The following is an 18024-nucleotide window of genomic DNA, read 5'->3' as shown; positions in this document are numbered from 1 at the left end:
AATCTAGTATATGCACTGATGTGCTGTAAATCGGAACGAGCAGCTCTCAGATGTGAACTGTAGAATAAAATACATAAAGATTATTGAAGAAAAAATGAAAGAGTTTGAGAACAGGAATCAAACCTTGGAGATTCAGTGGCAAACTCTGAAGAAAACCCTGATTGATTCAGCCAGAGAGGCATGTGGTGAAGTTGTCTGCAAGGATAGAAAAATCAGAACTCCATGGTGGACACAGGAAGTTAAAGAGGCAGTGAAGGAAAAGAAGAAAGCATATCAAAAGTTCCTGGCAAATAAGTCAGCTTGTGCTCTTAGAGAATACAGAGACAAATGCAAGAATGCTAAACACTGTGTAAAACTAGCTAAACAAAAAGTCATGGGAGGACTTTGGGAAGAATATTGCAAGTGATACCTTGACCTTTGCAGACGTGGCCAAAATCTCTTCCTTCTAATTTCCCACCTAGGTTCGTGTAGTTTTTATAAGCGGTGCATTGGATTCCAAAATCACAGATAGACTTAATTGTATTCAAAAGCAAGGTTTATTAGATACTATAATTATATACACACAGTGCATGTAAACTTAAATCTCAATCTAAGAGAGTTCCTGACAGTCAGGTTAACATTAAAACATTCCAATATCACAAGGATACTCAGACTGAGTATTGTTAGTTTTTTCAGTATAAATCTTATCAATCATTAAAACACCTAAATTATGCATTACAATCTCAATAATTCTTTTCTAATTCAGTTTCAATCAAACCACTCAAACTAGCATCTATATCTTTTACAATCTTGTCATCAATAGCAGTTCTTTACTCTGAACTTTATCTTTACCTCTTTAAACATATAATAGCATCTATATCTTTTACAATCTTTTCATTAATAGCAATTCTTTACTCTGAACTTTATCATAAACATATAACATAATTCAATCACAGTAGGAGACAGTAAATATACGGTAATTTTCTCAGGATCACTACAGTTCAGTTCCTTCCTTAAATTCACAACGTGGTACAAATCCTTTCATTCATAGTTAACAAATACTATAAAGTCTACTTATCTATCTTGAACTGCATCACATTAAGAGGTCCTCAGGAATCTGTCTCTCCTTAATCGAAATATTCATGGGTTCCTATCTGGCTTTCTCTGGGCGGCCGGACATACTCTTTTCTGTAGAGATACGACCTTCTAGTTCTGACGATGCCTCTATCAAAACCCTCCGGAGTGGAGGCGCTGCCACCCTTCACCTGCTCACGACACCACGAGACCAACACCAGGAGATCAGGAACAAAAAAAGCCCCCCCCCCCCCCCCCGGGGGGATGCTTGACCCTTATATTTCGCCTTGGTTCCCAGTGATTCTTGCACTCCGCGATGTCTACCTAGCGCTTTCACATAGGTCGACATCATCAGTGTCCAGCTCTCTCCGCTACATTTTTTGTGCGCTGTCGGCACACGAATGCCCGGGGCAAACCGCTCCCCTCGCATTACTGCTTCCTCACCTTTGGACTTACATCCCCTTTACAATTTGTGCAAATCATTCTATAACTTCTAGTACTTATTGCTCTAACAAAATGTTAAATGTTTACACTTCCACAATTATTTATACTGACTAGTGAGTGGTCCCTTGTTGAAATATTATATAAATAACTATTTGTTTTCTTTTAGTTTGAAATATTTGATATATCTACAAAGCAGTATTTTAAAACCTAGAGACAAGCATGTTATAATGTTTCTTATTGTGTGTTCGCTCTGTTATACAATGATAAGATGAAACATCTTATGTTCCAACTTATCAGGGTATAAGAAATGTCAGCTCTGCTTTATGCGGACGATGTTATACTTTTAAATAAAACGCCACAAGTTTGCAAGATACGCTGACTAAATTGAATAACTGTTGTAATAGATATGGTATGACGGTCAGCATTAAAAAGACAATGAAAATAGGTGAATCGTTGAAAATGTCAACTGTGTTGTAAACGGGGAACCTGTGGAGCAACTAAAACATTTCAGCTACTTAGGCACGATTTTTACTGAAGATGGTAAATTAAATATGGAAATAGACAACAGAATCAACAAAGCTGGTATGGTAGGAAGTCAGTTGAATAAATTCATATGGAGTAAGAGAGAAATTAGTCGTAACACTAAATTAGCTGTATACAAGACAGTGTTCAAACCAGTTTTAACTTATGGATCTGAGATCTGGGTCAGAAGTAAAACACTTGACCAAAGACTGGAGACCACAGATATGAGAGTCCTGAGAAAGATTAGAGGCATAAACAGATGGCATCAATGGCAATATCATATTGAAAGCAAGGATATTAGGAAAGTACTTGACATTGTCAGCATCCAGGAATGTGTTAGCAGAGCTAATCTCAGGCACTATGGTCACTAAACAGAATGGGCGAGGAAAGATTAGCAGAACAAGTGTTCTCTGCCAGGTTGGCAGGAAAAAGACCCAGAGGAAGACCAAGATATAGGTGGATTGATACGGTACAAAGTGCCTTAGACGAAAGGAAATATAAGATCTGATAATGTTGGAGTCTTGACAAGTAACAGACTGATTTGGAGGAAAATTGTAGATAGGAAGTTAGTAATGATGTAAATTTTTCATGTAGTACTGTCATATCCTGTACACCTCTTGAGGGTACATGTCAGGAATTTGATGATGATGAAATAGTTTTAAAAATATCTCATTGTATCTGTGGTTTTGAGATAAATGTTAAGAAATTTTAAGTTTTGTAGCTTAGTAGATGGCTGTAGAGATGAAAGGCTTATTTGAACTGATATTGTCACATGATTCATCGAGGTGCAGCATGATTGTTAACAATGAAGTGCTAAGTGAGCAAATCTTGTACAAATTGTTATTTTTGTGTTGTTGGAGATCACTGCACAGTCCTTTTCCTATAAAACATACAGGAATAAATGTTTTGCTCACTATGCATATTCTTTTGGGAGATGAATGAAAATTGCTGGCGTGCTTGGCCAAGTGATGAGCATACCCAATCTCTAGCAACAGGTTGTTGATTCGAATTGCACTATGGGCATGGATGCAGGCCTGCTCTGGATGAGTTTGTATAGCTCCTCAAGTTTTTATGGCTGGTCTTTTTTTAAAAAAAAAAAAAAAGAGCTCTACCCAACAGATACCATACTACAGACCCAAGAAAAACAAGGTACTTTATTGTATCAACAAATACAATACAGAAACAATTCGAGTATGTCCTATATTCAGTGATAATTAATGTAATTACAAACTGGAATGAAAATGTCTGCATAATGAAAAAACAACTCCTTAAAGTTCATGACATTGGAGTGGCTTTCAAGCCTATTTTGACTATACGATTCTCCCTTTGTTCTCCTAAAGATCATAAACCCATTCTACAAACATCCTGAGGTTTATAATATTCCATGTTCTTGTTGTCTTTCTTACATAGGGCCAGATATCTAGAAGTTTTGAAATAAGACAGAAAGAACACATTCTGTCACCCCTCCTTTTCATAATATTTATGGACTGGATTGATAGGCACAGCCGAGGCAGTGAGTGTGTCAGAATTGGAAGATGTAGCATTGGACATCTGCTTTTTGCAAATGACTTAGTTCTGCTTAGCTCTTCCACAGATGACCTCCAGCGGACCCTGGATAGGTTTGTAGCTGTTTGTGCAAACGCTGGAATGAAGATCAGTGTGGCCAAAACTGAAACATTTGTGGTCTGAAGACAACCATCCCAGTACACTCTACATGTGAGTCCCACTGAGGCAGGTGGAGAAGTTTAAATACCTTTGGTCCATATTCACGAGTGATGGAAAGTGGGACTTAGAGCTAGATACTCGGATTGGCTCAGCAAGCGCAATATTGCAGGAGCTTGGCTGTTCGGTAGTATTGAAGCAGGAGTTAAGCCAGAAGGCAAAGCCGACTGTCTTCAATACAGTCTATGTCACCATCCTCACCTATGGTCAAGAGAGTTGGGTAATGACTTAAAGAATGTGGACATGAATCCAAGCGGCTGAAATAAGGTTCCTTCGAGGGGTTGCAGGGCTGACAAGACCCGACAGAGTCAGAAGCTCTGCAATTCAGAAAACTCTAAATACTCAACCATTGCTTCTTCGTGTTGATAGATCACAGTTACATTGGTATGGGCACCTGTCCAGAATGTCACAAGAAAGGCTCCCCCAGCAAGCCCTCTTTGCCAATCCAGAGAGTGGGAGGTCATGTGGAAGGCCAAGAACTCGCTGGATATATTATATCCAAAACCTTGGTGGACACGTTTGGGAGACCCACCAGAACACCTGAGCTTGGTGGCAGAGGATCGTGACCATTGGAAGTTCCTCTTGCAGCTACTGCCCCCACAACCCAATTAGGAAAGATAGGCTTTGAAGATGTATGTATCTTTGCAATATAGTTCTTGAATTTCAACTTCCTGTCTACTAAAATTTCAAGATCTCTATTGTGATCAGTTTTTAATAGCGTGATCCTGCAAATATAATATACTGTTGGGAAATCACGTTACTCCCAAGTGCATAACTCTACGTTTACTAACATTGAACATTTTCACATGTCCACAATTCCAGTCTTCAAATCCTTCTGCAAGTGCTGCATATCCATTGCATATTCCTAATTAACCTGCCTATCTTTGTATCATCAGGAAACAGGTATGTCACCTGTCAGATGCTTTGCATTGTCATTGATGTAAAGATTGAAAACAATGGACCATAGATTAATCCCTGTGGCATGCCACTAATCACTTTAAATTGTGCATCCCTCTCACTTCCTATGCACCACTTTTGATATTGATCAGTCAGTCATCCTCTTATCCCAGCTAATAGTTTATAATCCATTCCCACGTATATTTTTTTCTTTTATAGTGAGACCTGTGAAATTTCCATAATTATAATCACACATATACCACAGTCAAAATTATTTATTTTAGAAATATTTTCTTACATGTAGACATTAGTATAAGCAAAAAACAACAGAAATTTGAATAATAGAAACAGAGCATATGCATTACATTAGAATCTCTCTATACATACAGTTGCATGTTTGTTTGAAAACACTATTGGACTGAAAATAATTAAAATTAAAATAAAATACAATCCATTTAATGCAGTGGGATAACAATTTCAAGCATGTGACTGCTTGAAATTGTTATTCAAATTCCTCACTATTGTTCTTTGCTCACAATGATGATGTCTTTCAAAAAGTAAGACAAAATATTTGTCACAATAAATAATTTTTACTGTAATATACATGTGATTATATATTTATACTAGGTGTGCTCTGCCCCTCCGGATGTCTGCGGCGCCCAATCCCCCGAGTTCTGGAATGGTAGGCTGCTTCTCCTTGAAATCTGATGACTCAAAATTTGAAAACTCGAAAGGGGGGGATCTGCCCCCTGGCACCTACAGCCCCCACCCTCCCCGAGTTCCGGGCCGGTAGGTCAGTTCTCCTTGAATTCTGGTGACTTGGGGGAAAAAAAAAAGGGGGGGTTTCTGTCCCCCACCCCTGCATACGACGCCCAATCCCCGAGTTACGGACTGGTAGGCCGGTTCTTCTTGAATTCTGATTACTCGAATTTTGAAGACTTGAAAGGGGTCATCCCCCCCCCGCATGCAGCGTCCAATCCCCTGAGTTCCGGGACTGGTAGGCCTGTTCTTCTTGAATTCTGATGACTCGAATTTTGAAGACTTGACACTCAGGGTAGCCCTGAGTTTCAAAACGTTTCAAATAACTTGACAAAAAATGTGACACAAAAATGTTACAAAAAGAAAGGCTTATCATTTTATATTATAGAGTAGATATATATATATATAGCCAGCCAGCTGGATAAATTTATATGGAATAAGAGAGAAATTAGCCAGTGCACCAAACTAGTGGTATAAAAGACAATGTTCAAACCAGTTTTAAGTTATGGGTCTGAAAGTTGGGTTAGAAATAAAGCATTTGATCAAAGACTAGAGACCACAAATATGAGAGTTTGAGAAAATTAGGGGAGTGAATTAATGGCAGAATCATATTATAAATGAAGATATTAGAAAGGAACTTGACATTATTAGCATTCGAGAATGCATGAGTAGAGCTGATCTAAGGTGGTATAGCCACTTAAATAGAATGGGAGAAGAAAAGTTAGCAAAACAGGTGCTTGATGCCAAGATGGCTGGAAAGAGACCCAGAGGAAGACCAAGACCTAGGTGGATTGATTCAGTCAGAAGTGCACAGAATGTTAGAGATGACATTATTGGAGTGCTCACAAGTAATAGATTCATTTGGAGGAAAATTGTTGCTAGGAGATTAATAATGTAAACTTAATCATGTAGTGCTATCATAGTGTTTATATATAAAGCTTGAAATCGGTATAGTGGTATTTGAGATTTTCTCTATTATTAAGATAGTTCACAAATATTAATTTTGCAAATAAAATTTAACTGAAAAAACAAATTTAAAACTAGCATACTGTATATATTGAACTTTGTAAAAATGTGCCTGCCCAACACATGGAAGGGATATGATATACTGTCAGTCAAGTTCCAACTTGAAGCAGAACACATAAGACATTTTGGCATGAACATGTTAAATAGTAGCATTGTAGCAAAAGGCTTTTTTGAAAAACAGAACTCTGTTTTCCAAAATGCTGTACTCATAATAAACTGTCAGACTCAGCCAAAGGAATTTACTTATCTTAATAACTTTCTAGATATTAAATTTTTATATTGTTCATTCTCTCTTACTATCCCTATAAATAAAAACTGAGTATTGAAAAAAAAAAAGTTTTGATTGTACTTGCAAGTATTTTGTTTGAATGATTTTCATGTAGCATGAACATATGTAAGTAATTAATTTTTATTTAAATATAATGTAACATTTGTATTAATAATATTTATTTACTTTCTAGCAATGGCTGGAAGTATTATACCTGCTATTGCCACCACAAATGCAATAATTGCTGGCCTAATTGTAATGCAACTTTTTAAAGTTTTAAAAGGAAGGATAGAGAGTTGTAGAACAGTAAGTATATTTGATGGTTACATTTTTTTTACAATTGATATCTGGAGATGTTTTTATTTTTTTAATGTTAATTTAAAAAAAAAAAGGATATATTCACAGCTTTTAGCTACAGTGCTCAGTATCACTGCTCAACCTTATCTGTTTTTCATATATGGGGTGTTTTATAAAGACTTTGCTCAGTACAAATACATTATATTTCTAATGCTACTTCAGAAGTAGCAACAGATTAAATGTCATGCTATCATGTAAGTATAAGTGTCAAGCCCCTACCAAAGCAGTGATTCTTTTTCCAGCCACAGGTCAAGAAAAACGACTACTCTTCAAAGATCCAATTCCTTGCTCCTTTTTTGGCCTGCTGATTTATTAGTCTTCATGTAAAGGTATATCAAGATATGTTTACATTCCACCACTATCATGAACATTTAAGCACCTCTGTGGTGCATTTGGATGAACAACAGGTTATTGCATCTTTCAATTGGAAGAAAACATGAGTTTGATTCTCATTGTAATGAGAAGAATCTTTATATATGTTTTTCAGTCGAGTTAGCCAGTCTCATATAGAGGTGGTGGCATTTTTTTCCCCTGGTAACTTGAGTTTTTCATTCTGCATGCAGTCAAATCGACCAAAGTACACACACAATTTACAGAGAAAAAATACCATTAGTGGTAGTATATGCCATTGATGGGTTGATAGGGTTATGACAGTGTGTAGATAGAGGTTTAAAATAGTGTAGAGTGGAGTGCCCTGCCTAGCAGTCTCCTTGGACTCCTTAGAGTTGTCATATAATAATTTATTGAAGTGAAAGAACACATTTTGAAACAATCACATCAATGAATTCTGGATGTGTCATATTAAATATTGCAAAAATTTAAATATTAGACTACATCTTGGATGCTACCATGTTATTTTAAGATGGACATATGAAATCATTGTAACTTGAATGCTTGTAATTGAATTCTTAGTACAGGGCTCCAGAAATACCACAGGAAACATAGTGGGCAATGTTGGTATTCTTGGGCGATTGGGCTGAAGGTCTTTGATGTAGGTTTCCCAAATTTGGGGCAGTCTCATGCAACCAAATTTGTTGAGGTTTGGATTGTTTCTTACGGCTGAGGCTGATTCCATGAAAAGCCTTTCGTATTTGAATTTACTACAGTGTATTATCGTGCCTTTCTTCCACTATGGCGGGTATCCAGCGCATGGTCTGCAAGACCAGAGTGGCTGTATAGGTGAAACCCAAAAAATATTAAAACCAATAAACCACAACCCCCCCTCTCACAACAAGGATTACTGTAAATCCATCACCTTACCCTATATCCGAGGCACCTTGGAAAAAATTAATTAAAGAATTAAAGAAAAACGAGGAAATAATAATCTCCAAAGCGGATAAAGGGAACACCACAGTATTGCTTAACCAAAAGGATTACACAGGTAAGCTGAATGCTCTATTGTTAGATCGGGCTACTTACCTCCCTATCGAGTACAATCCCACCAACTCACAAATTAGAAGACTCCCAAAAGTACATAAGGAAAATGTGCCATTACGTCCCATAGTGGATGGCATTGATTCCCCCACATAAAAACTAGCTAAACATTTGGCCAAAGCTCTCACACACTATACTGGCAACATACCTTCACACATAAAAAACTCAGCCCACTTCAAAGCCAGCATAGAAAAGCTTACACTCAAACACACTGACATAATGGTCAGTTTTGATGTCTCCTCCTTATTCACAAATGTCCCACTCAAAGAATCCTTAGCTAATCCAAGCTAAATTTCCTCCTGATATCACAGCCCTATTTCAGTTCACAATGAACTCAGGCTATTTCGTTTAGCAGGAAAAATTCTACAAACAGATAGAGGGGACAGCCATGGGTTCACCACTTTCCCCACCCTTGGCCAACTTCTTTATGGAGACCTTTGAAGAAAAAGCCTTAGCCTCTGCCGCACAAAAACCAACCATATGGCTTCGCTATGTAGATGATGTGTTCGCTATTTGGCCACATGGCTCCGATGCACTCCTCTCCTTCCTAACACACTTAAACAACCAACAACCCAGAATCAAATTTACCCTGGAAGAGAAAAAAAAACACTGCCTTCCTTTCTTAGACACACTAGTCACCCGCCAGCCTGATGGAATCTTTGTTTTCTCAGTCTATAGAAAACCCACCCATACAGGCAGATACATTCACCAACAACAATTCCCCCCCCCCCCCCCTTCACAACAATATGGAGTGGTGAAAACACAATACAATAGGGCTAAACTAATCTGTTCTAACGACATGGCCCTAAACACTGAATTAAATCACATCCTCAACATTTTCTCAGCCAATGGCTACCCCCCCCCCCAAAAAAAAAATCCAAAAAAATATTAAAACCAATAAACCACAACCCCCTCACAACAAGGATTACTGTAAATCCATCACCTTACCCTATATCCGAGGCACCTTGGAAAAAATTACAAAAATCCTGAAAAACATGACTTCTTGTTACAGACCATATAAAAAATTGGCATCCCTTATCCACTCTACTAAAGACCAACCTCCCCCTCCCCAGACCTACCCGGTGTATACCATGTCCCTTGCAGCTGTAAGCTGTCCTACTTTGGCCAAATAGGCAGGACAGCTAATATCAGAATTTCAGAACACAAGGACTACATCCGGTTTCACCGATACAGCCACTCTGGTCTTGCAGACCATGCACTGGATACCCGCCATAGAATACAGTGGAAGAAAGCCACGATAATACACCGTAGTAAATTCAAATACGAAAGGCTTTTCATGGAATCGGTCTCAGCCCTAAGAAACAATCCAAACCTCAACAAATTTGGTTGCATGAGACTACCCCAAATTTGGGAAACCTACATCAGAAGACCTTCAGCCCAATCTCCCAAGAATACCAACATTGCTCACTAGAGGGCACCATTAGGAGAAAGAATAGCTTCCTGCTTCGTCCTCATTTACTGTTTGTTGAGCTTGCGTGCACATGTCTTGTTTTTAAGTTCCTGTGAAAATGGCAACGTGATGTTGCCGAAATATTGGAAGTGTATTAAAATTTAATTTAATGTATATCCTAGTATGCGTTGTAATTTGCTTTAGCTATTTAGTAAAAATGCATAACCAACGTCTAAGCCTTTCGACGAGAAAAATAACCAATTTGTGGTTTTCTTTCACTAGCATTGTTTTGACAATAAATTGGCCTTTTATTATTCTTTACAATGCATTTATAGAACAATCATTTCTTGAAATATGTTCAGAGCCATATACTGAGATGATGTTTAATACTGTTTAATGTGCAGTGCCTAAAAGTGCCTGATGACACTGGTAGTATATCTAAAGAGTGATCTAAAGTACCAATAAATTTCCTTTAGTAAATTTTACTTTATAGTAAACTATTTACTAGTGTCTACAAGTTTGCTATAATGAGTGAATGTTAAGTTATAGAAACATCTTCAATGAAATGTTTCTCACAATTAGATTAAACTAAGAGAGAAAAGCAGAAGCATAGAGGACAAAATGCACTACTTTTTCTTTTATTATAAGTTGCTAGAAATGGATCTGTTTATAAATCATTAAAAAAAAAAAAAAACTGCACTTGAAATTTCATGGCTATAGTTTTGTTTTCCATTAATTATTTCACATTATGGCAAACAAACTTTTTTCCTTTATAGGGCCAAAAGAAGAGTTTTTAGGCGATGGCATATCCTCTATAAATTACCTGGTAATTTGTCCATAAGAGTTTGCTATAATATTTGCTGTTGTGAAAGTTGACTGTAATCCTGAAAGCAAGCATCCATTTGTCTTGTACAAGAATTGACAGCATTGCCAACATTTTATGCTGATTAAAATCACAATTAATAGTTTTATTTACAATTTTTAAATGGTATGAGGCAGTGATTCCCAGCCTACGGGGGCACAACCCCCTGAAGGGGGGGGGGGTGCAAAGAAAGTGAAGAGAGTGGAAATTGACACAAAAACATGACTACACTCTGAAAATAAAATAATAAAATCCACTGTATTGAATAAACTAGTTTTGCTTATGGGAACATATCAATATTACAAAATATACCAAGCAACTAATTAAAACTAAACAATAACAATGAATCTAAAAATTAATGGCTTCCTTGAGCCTGTGTTGCAGAGCAAAGCTTTTCATATGATGGTAATACATTGGAAATTGACACTCTTAGTTCTCTTTCTATATTTAACTGAGATCTGTATTTTGTTTTTAAGGCAGCCATTGCAGAAATCCTGATTTCACAAAGATAAGATGTTGGAGATGGCAAAAGTGCATGAAAAGCTCTTGACTTTAGTGAAGAAAATTCATCAACACCTGCCCAAAATTAAAACGGCGATTTAGATGCAAATTGTCTTTTGATTTTTTTTTTGTTTTGCTAACTTTTATGGGTTTTGTCAGTGTCTCAACACAAGAATTGCAGGAGGGCGGGCACAAAAAAACTAATATTAAAAAATGGGACACACACATGAAAGAAGGTTGAAAAACACTAGTATGAGGTCTCTGCCTTGGATCAAAGTAATTACCCTCTACAGTAATAAGAAAGGATTTTTAGTGCAGAGCAACTGTGATTATTAATATTTAAAACTGTTTGTTATATTCTGTTTATTTACTTTTTTTTTTTTATGTATAGGTCTTTCTAAATAAATTGCCAAATCTAAAGAAGAAGCTAATAGTACCATGTCTTCTCGAAAAGCCTAACCCAAAATGTTATGTTTGTTCTTCAAAACCTGAGGTAAGTTGAAGAATTCTAGTATATGATACTTGAACTGAAAAAATTTAATGCCAGTTTTATAATAATTATTTCCTCCGTATACTGGAATTCTCCAGCTTTAAATTGTTTTCTTTAAATTTCAATTTTTCATTTGCTTATTTCAACTTTTTTTTAACTCTTAGTTGTCTTTGAGTTAAATAACTTAGCTTTATATAAACTTAATGCTATGATAAAGAAGTTACTACTATCTGCATAGTCTACTGTCTTTCGGTTGCTTTTCTTTGAGGCTTACACAGTGATCAGAATACATTTTGGAAAATTATGGAGACAACTACCATGTTTGAGTAAAACTGTGTCTTTCAGTTGCATTTATTCTTTGACTGGGTTGTTTCTTTTGCTGGATGAAAAACCTTATCACATATGTGTATGTATGTACATCATGGCTACTCATCTTAATTTGAAAAACTTAAAAAGTTTTTCCAATTCTTCTTCCCATCCAGGGTGAGATTCCTTGTTCCATCATGGAGGCCATGCTAAGTGTGGGAAGGCAGCTCCAGGAAAATGTACCTCCAGATATTCAATCAGAGGTACATTTTTCACCATCTGCACTATATAATTCAAATGCATGGTCAGAAGATTGAATTTTGGATGATTGGAGTAGAACTCTCATAGTACTTATCCATCTATAAAAGGAGAAGTAAAATTGAATGGGAACATTAAAGGAATTTCTCTGCTAACCATTCCATTTGCAATTTTTGTTAGCATACTTGAGAAGAGCCTCAGAAATATTGTTGAAAAAAAACTTGGAGAAGAACAAACTGAGTTCAAGTCAAGCAGCAGTTGTCAGAATCAGATTTGCACTTTTGGACAAATAATTGCAAAATCATAGGAATAGTAAAGATCTGTGTTTGAGTTTTGTAGATCTGGAAAAAGCATATGACAAGGTGCCAAGTTCTTCAAACACTAATTCTTCTTCCTTGTCCTCACCATTATCCCATTTCACTTAGCTTTGACTCTTCTAGTTTGTAATCTGCATATGCAGGATATTCTGCTCTGAGTCATTGATGTCTCTAACTGGATAGGTTGGAGGTATTTCTTTTATAATGAGCCTCCATGTTAAATGGGGGTCTACCATGTCCCCTCAGTTTCATACACATTTCCATTACCTTCTGCATCATGTGATCTACAGAGCATCTCATGACTTGTTCAAACTAAGCCAGCACTCAGTTATTTTATTAGCAATAGATCTAACTTTCAAGCTCCCACGGATGTGTTCCTTACTCACTTTATCCAGTATAGTAATGCCTCTGGCCCACCTCAGCATTTCATCTCAGTGCTGTGTAGCTTTTGTTCTTGTTTCTTAAGAGGCCAACAATCTGTACCTTATATATTGGTAGATCATACTGCTTTATATAACTTCCCCCTTTACTCATACTGGCATCTTTCTGTCACATAATACTCCAAACAGCACTCTCCATTTCATCCAACAAATGTTCATTCAATGTCCACATCTGCATCAATGGTGGTATCCTATATGAGAATTAAACACAAGTACTTGAAATTGTCAACTTCTTGAGTGGAGGTATCTTGATGGTATATGATGTTATTGTTAGGGCCATTTGAAAATCATGCCACATTTAATTGGTCTTCTCTCTCTGCTAATTCGCAAACAATGAGTTTTCAGAGCTGTCTTCCACTTACCTAGCATTATCTCTAAATTTTCTTGGTTATCACTCATTTGGACAGACAGTGGGGCAGGTCATTGAATGTCTGCTGTTAGATAGTCCATGATCAAGTTAAGCAGAAGCAGGCTTAGTACTCCCACCTTGATATCCAATTCTTCACTGGTTCCTTCTGGACCTCTCACTTTGGTTGTGCCATTCTGGTATGTCTTTCGCTTAGTTAATATAATATTATGGAACCTGATTGAAGGCTTTTCAAGGTCAATAAATACTAGGTACAGGGTCTTTTTATTATCTTTGTGTCCTTCTAGTTTCTGATCGAATGCATAGCATCAACTGAGGATTTTCCTACCAAGAACCCACACTAATTTTCAGTGACATTTTTTGGCTCCTGAAACTTCTGATTAAAACTTGCCCTCATATATTGAATATGTGAGAGATGTTTTATGGCTCTGTAATTCTGCGTCACACAGCTTTATTTTTATAGAATGGTATCAGATAGCTTTTCCTCCATTCATCTGGCATTTTCTCTCCGTGATGATCCTGTTAAAATTTGTCAGGAAGTTTACACCTAACATTTTCTACAATTCAGTGGGATATCAAGTCTGTGACCTTGTTGTTTGCCATTTGTCAATTGCTCTCTTTACTTCTAATTCTGTGATCTCTGGCACAGGACTTTCTACTTTCTGTTGTAGGTAGTTTCATTTAGCAGGTGATGATAATACTCCTTCCTTCTATGTCAGTAACATCCTTGTTCATTCTTTGTATTTCTTTGCCTAGATGTCTTTTGAACTATGTCTTTGTTTTGCAGTTTTGAAGGTATCCTTTTTTGACCATTTCGGGCCATGCATAAAATTCATCCACACTATAGTCTCTCCACTGAGAGAACCATAGCTTGCAGAGTGCCATGAAGAGTCAATTCATGTTGAAGGGAGAGAAAGGAATAAGGTGATGTATGAATTTTCACTAACATGTGAAATCATGTACTTTGTATGTAAAATTTTCCAACTGTTACACAAGCAAAATAGTTACCACTTTAAAAACTAGCATGTTCATAAAAGAAAAGCTAATTTTCCGATGTGTAATAATAAACACTCATCCCACAAAATGCACTGATTACACTATTATCAGAATGGATTCACCTTCTTCTTCTGCCATGCACAAAAGCGTCAAGGGGTTCTCTCATCCGTGGTCACACTGTACTAGCTTTTGCTTGTGCTGTGGTTCTTCTTGCATCTCTCTTTACTGCCTGATATGCAGTATGGTCTTCTTCAGTTTTAGATTGCTGTCATTTTTTGTAAAGGAATTTCTTATTACGAAGTTTGTACTTTTCCTTCCATCATCTGGTTTCCTTGTTGCCATTTATAGGCCCCTTTGATGTGCCTAAATGGTGTACAGCCTATTTAGCGCAGTATCATTGGAAGTCATGCCATATTTTATGCACCGAGCCTGTAAATCACTCCTGATGCAGGTAATCTATGAAATCTTCACAAAGATTTTGTTCCTCCTGCTGGTCAAGTTTATTCAATCAGATTTTAAAGATCTTTTCTCTATGCCATTACTGGGTTCAACACCAGAAGCTCTGCTAGCAGTCTGTGTTGCAGAGTGAGTAGTTTTCCCAGTATAATCTTGCAGTCTTTGAAGATCTTGAGGGATGAGCAATCTGCCATAATATAATTGATTTGAGTACTTATGTTATTTCTTTTATTTGTAATGAGGTGTTTTATAGAATTCGTGAACAATATATTAATAATTGTAAATCGCACATTGATGCAAAGTGCAGTATGTCTTCACTGTGTAGGTTTATAGATCCATAACCTTAGTTACCATGAACTCTTTTTGGTAGGGTTCACGCATTCTTTTTTGCATGTTCGTTGAAATCACCACATATATTTTATCTCATTTGCTGGTATAGACTGCAGGCAGTTGTCAAGATCACTCCAGAATGACTGCTTTTCTAGGTTGCTGCAACCGGTTTGTGGGGTTCATAAGCAGAGATAATGTTCATACATGGTTGCTCATCAAGCGCTAATTTAAAAGTGATTATGCAATCGCTTATTTAAGCAACTTCCACAATGCTCCTGAAGTTCGCTGTCGATCACCACACCGCTCCTTTACAGTTTGCCACCTTGCCATGGTAGATGAGTTTGTATCCATTTCCAATATTACTTGATTTAGATCCCTTCCATTTCATCTCTTTTTTGCACTAATTCAACACTGCATCTGGTCATAATTCCCACATTCTGGGTTACTATGTGCATTTTTATTATTTATTGGTGGGTCTGATTGACCACTCTCTCACTTTGGGGGTGTACCCTAGTATTTCTTCTTGGAAACGTTACAATTTTGCAGAATAAATGGAACACAGAGCAATACCCAGTTTACAGTAAGTCGAAAGTCAAATCTAAGTGTTGACTTTCAACTTACTGTAAACTGGGTATTGCTCTGTGTTCCATTTATCCCGCAAAACTGTAACGTTTATGGTAACGTTTACACCTAACATTTAGATGGTTTGATGACAAGGGGGCACGCTATCCTCACTGTTCATCACAGTTATACAGATTACATTATGAAGGAAAGTGGCATTAACCCTAATATCAAAATTGGATATTTTAATCACAGGTCTACTCACACACATGATGTTATGCTCTTAAATGCAGTACAAGTTTACAGAATTCCTTAACTAAATTGACTAACTGCTGTAACAAATATACCTTAAAAATCAGCAATAAGAATGCCAAAACTATGAAATGGGCAGGAATATAGGAAACTTCAACTGCATTATGAATGGTGAACCTATAAAACATGTAGACCACTTTAGCTATTTAGTCACACACATTTTACTGAAGATGATAAACTAAAGGTGGAAATAAACAATAGAATTAGCAAAGCTGGTATGATAAGAAGTAAACTGAATATATTTATATGGAATAAGAGAAAAATTAGTACAACTAACCTAGCAGTATTCAAGACATTGTTTAAACCAGTTTTAACTTATGGATCTGTGAGCCAGGTTAGAAGTAAAATAGTTGATTGAAGACTGGTCACAGATATGAGAGTTTTGAAGAAAATTAATGGAGTGAATAGATCGCATCAGTGGCAGAATCATATTAAAAATGAAGGTATTAACTAGAATCTTGACATGTTAGCATCCAGGAAGAGCAGAACTTATCTTGCATGTTATGCTCACCTAAACAGAATTGAAAAGATTAGTAAAGCAGGTGTTTGGTGCTAAGATGGTAGAAAAAAGTCTTGTTGGGAGACCAAGATGTAGATAGATTGACATAGTTGAAGTGCCTTAGAAGACAAAACAAAATAGCTGATAGTGTTGCAGTCCTGTCAGATAACAGACTAATTTAAAAGAAACCTTGTCATTAGGAAGTTAGCAATAATGCAAACTTCATGTGGCGTACTCTCATAGTATCCTTATAACAGTTTTCTTAACAGTACCATGGGAGAAGGGGGGGGGGATAAATAGGAAATGTGCATTTTATGTTTTCTCATTCACCCCCCTCCCTCCCTCCTCTCCATGTCACATACATCCTATATGATAACTCTCTATCAGCCTCATAATAACCTACAAGTTTCTAAATTTATTTTGTATCAACCCGAACAATGTTCCAGTGCCTTCCTATCCAATTCAGAAACTGTTTTCATTATGTATGTACACACTCTGCTAAGCGATTAACTAGCTGACTTTCATTTTTGATGTACTTTCATTTTTGAAAATACATCCAGAATATCCTTTTTCTTATCTTCAGTTCTTATGTCATCTTTATCAAATGTGATTCATCTTACGCTACTCTTTTTTCCACTTTTATTAAGTGTTTTCAGTAGCCTCTAGATCATTTTCTCACATTCATGATATCTGGCTTATCATGAAATTATTCTTAATTTTCCCATGACATGTTTAGCATCTATATGTATATATAACTTTCTTAGAATTAGTTTCTTAGAAACTAATGGCACATATTAGTTTACTTTGTCAAGAAGTACTGATACATTTTTTTCTTTTCACAAAGTATCTTCCCATGTCAGTTATTTAGTTATTTTTCTATCCATGCAGACTGTTTCACAGCATGCTTCCTTGACTGTGTCAGTCAGTATTTATTGAGATTTTATCACTGGATCTCCAAGCCTTGGTTCTAGTTTTCAAACCTTTTTTTCCAATCATGTATATTTTAAGTCTGTAGTTTATTAACATCTTAAAGCTTCTCATATGTTAATAAACTTTTGTACACATTTATTCTTTCTTTTTTATTTTTATTTATTTATTTATTTTTAATCTTATTGAAAAATTAAATGATGATAACTTCCTGTTTTGCATTCCCTGGTTAAAACTGGTACAGGGTATGAAAGTATCCTGAACCAGTATGAAGATAGTAGAAAGTTTTTTCACTTGGTTATAAATTAAACTTTCAAAGAAATTATATTCTTGTTTAATCCTTTATCCATCCAAATGTAAGCAAACAAAGTTTGCATGTGAAGTATCTTCATGACTGGGCTACTTTATAAAGAGGCTAATGATGTCATGTCACTTGTCTTAGTATCCCATAATGCAAAGCACACATCCTTTTGGATGTGTATAATACTATGTATTATGGGGTACTAAGG

General features: G+C 36.4%; 1 protein-coding gene across 3 annotated transcripts in view; it reads left to right on the top strand.

The window, feature by feature from the left end:
• LOC150100882 (SUMO-activating enzyme subunit 2-like) overlaps window positions 1-18024 on the top strand; it is a 252095-nt gene that overhangs the window by 130952 nt on the left and 103119 nt on the right. For all 3 annotated transcript variants that reach the window (XM_090402202.1, XM_090402201.1, XM_090402203.1), the window contains exons 12-13: window positions 6885-6997; window positions 11648-11749. In XM_090402202.1, coding sequence (XP_090258328.1) covers window positions 6885-6997; window positions 11648-11749 — 215 coding nt within the window. The remainder of the gene's footprint in view (window positions 1-6884; window positions 6998-11647; window positions 11750-18024) is intronic.

The sequence above is a fragment of the Typopeltis vanoorti genome, chromosome 12 (assembly GCF_054136105.1).
Source record: "Typopeltis vanoorti isolate ZY-2024b chromosome 12, IOZ_Tvanoo_1.0, whole genome shotgun sequence".
Lineage (NCBI taxonomy): Eukaryota > Metazoa > Arthropoda > Arachnida > Uropygi > Thelyphonidae > Typopeltis > Typopeltis vanoorti.
This window is presented reverse-complemented; position numbering and strand designations above follow the sequence as displayed.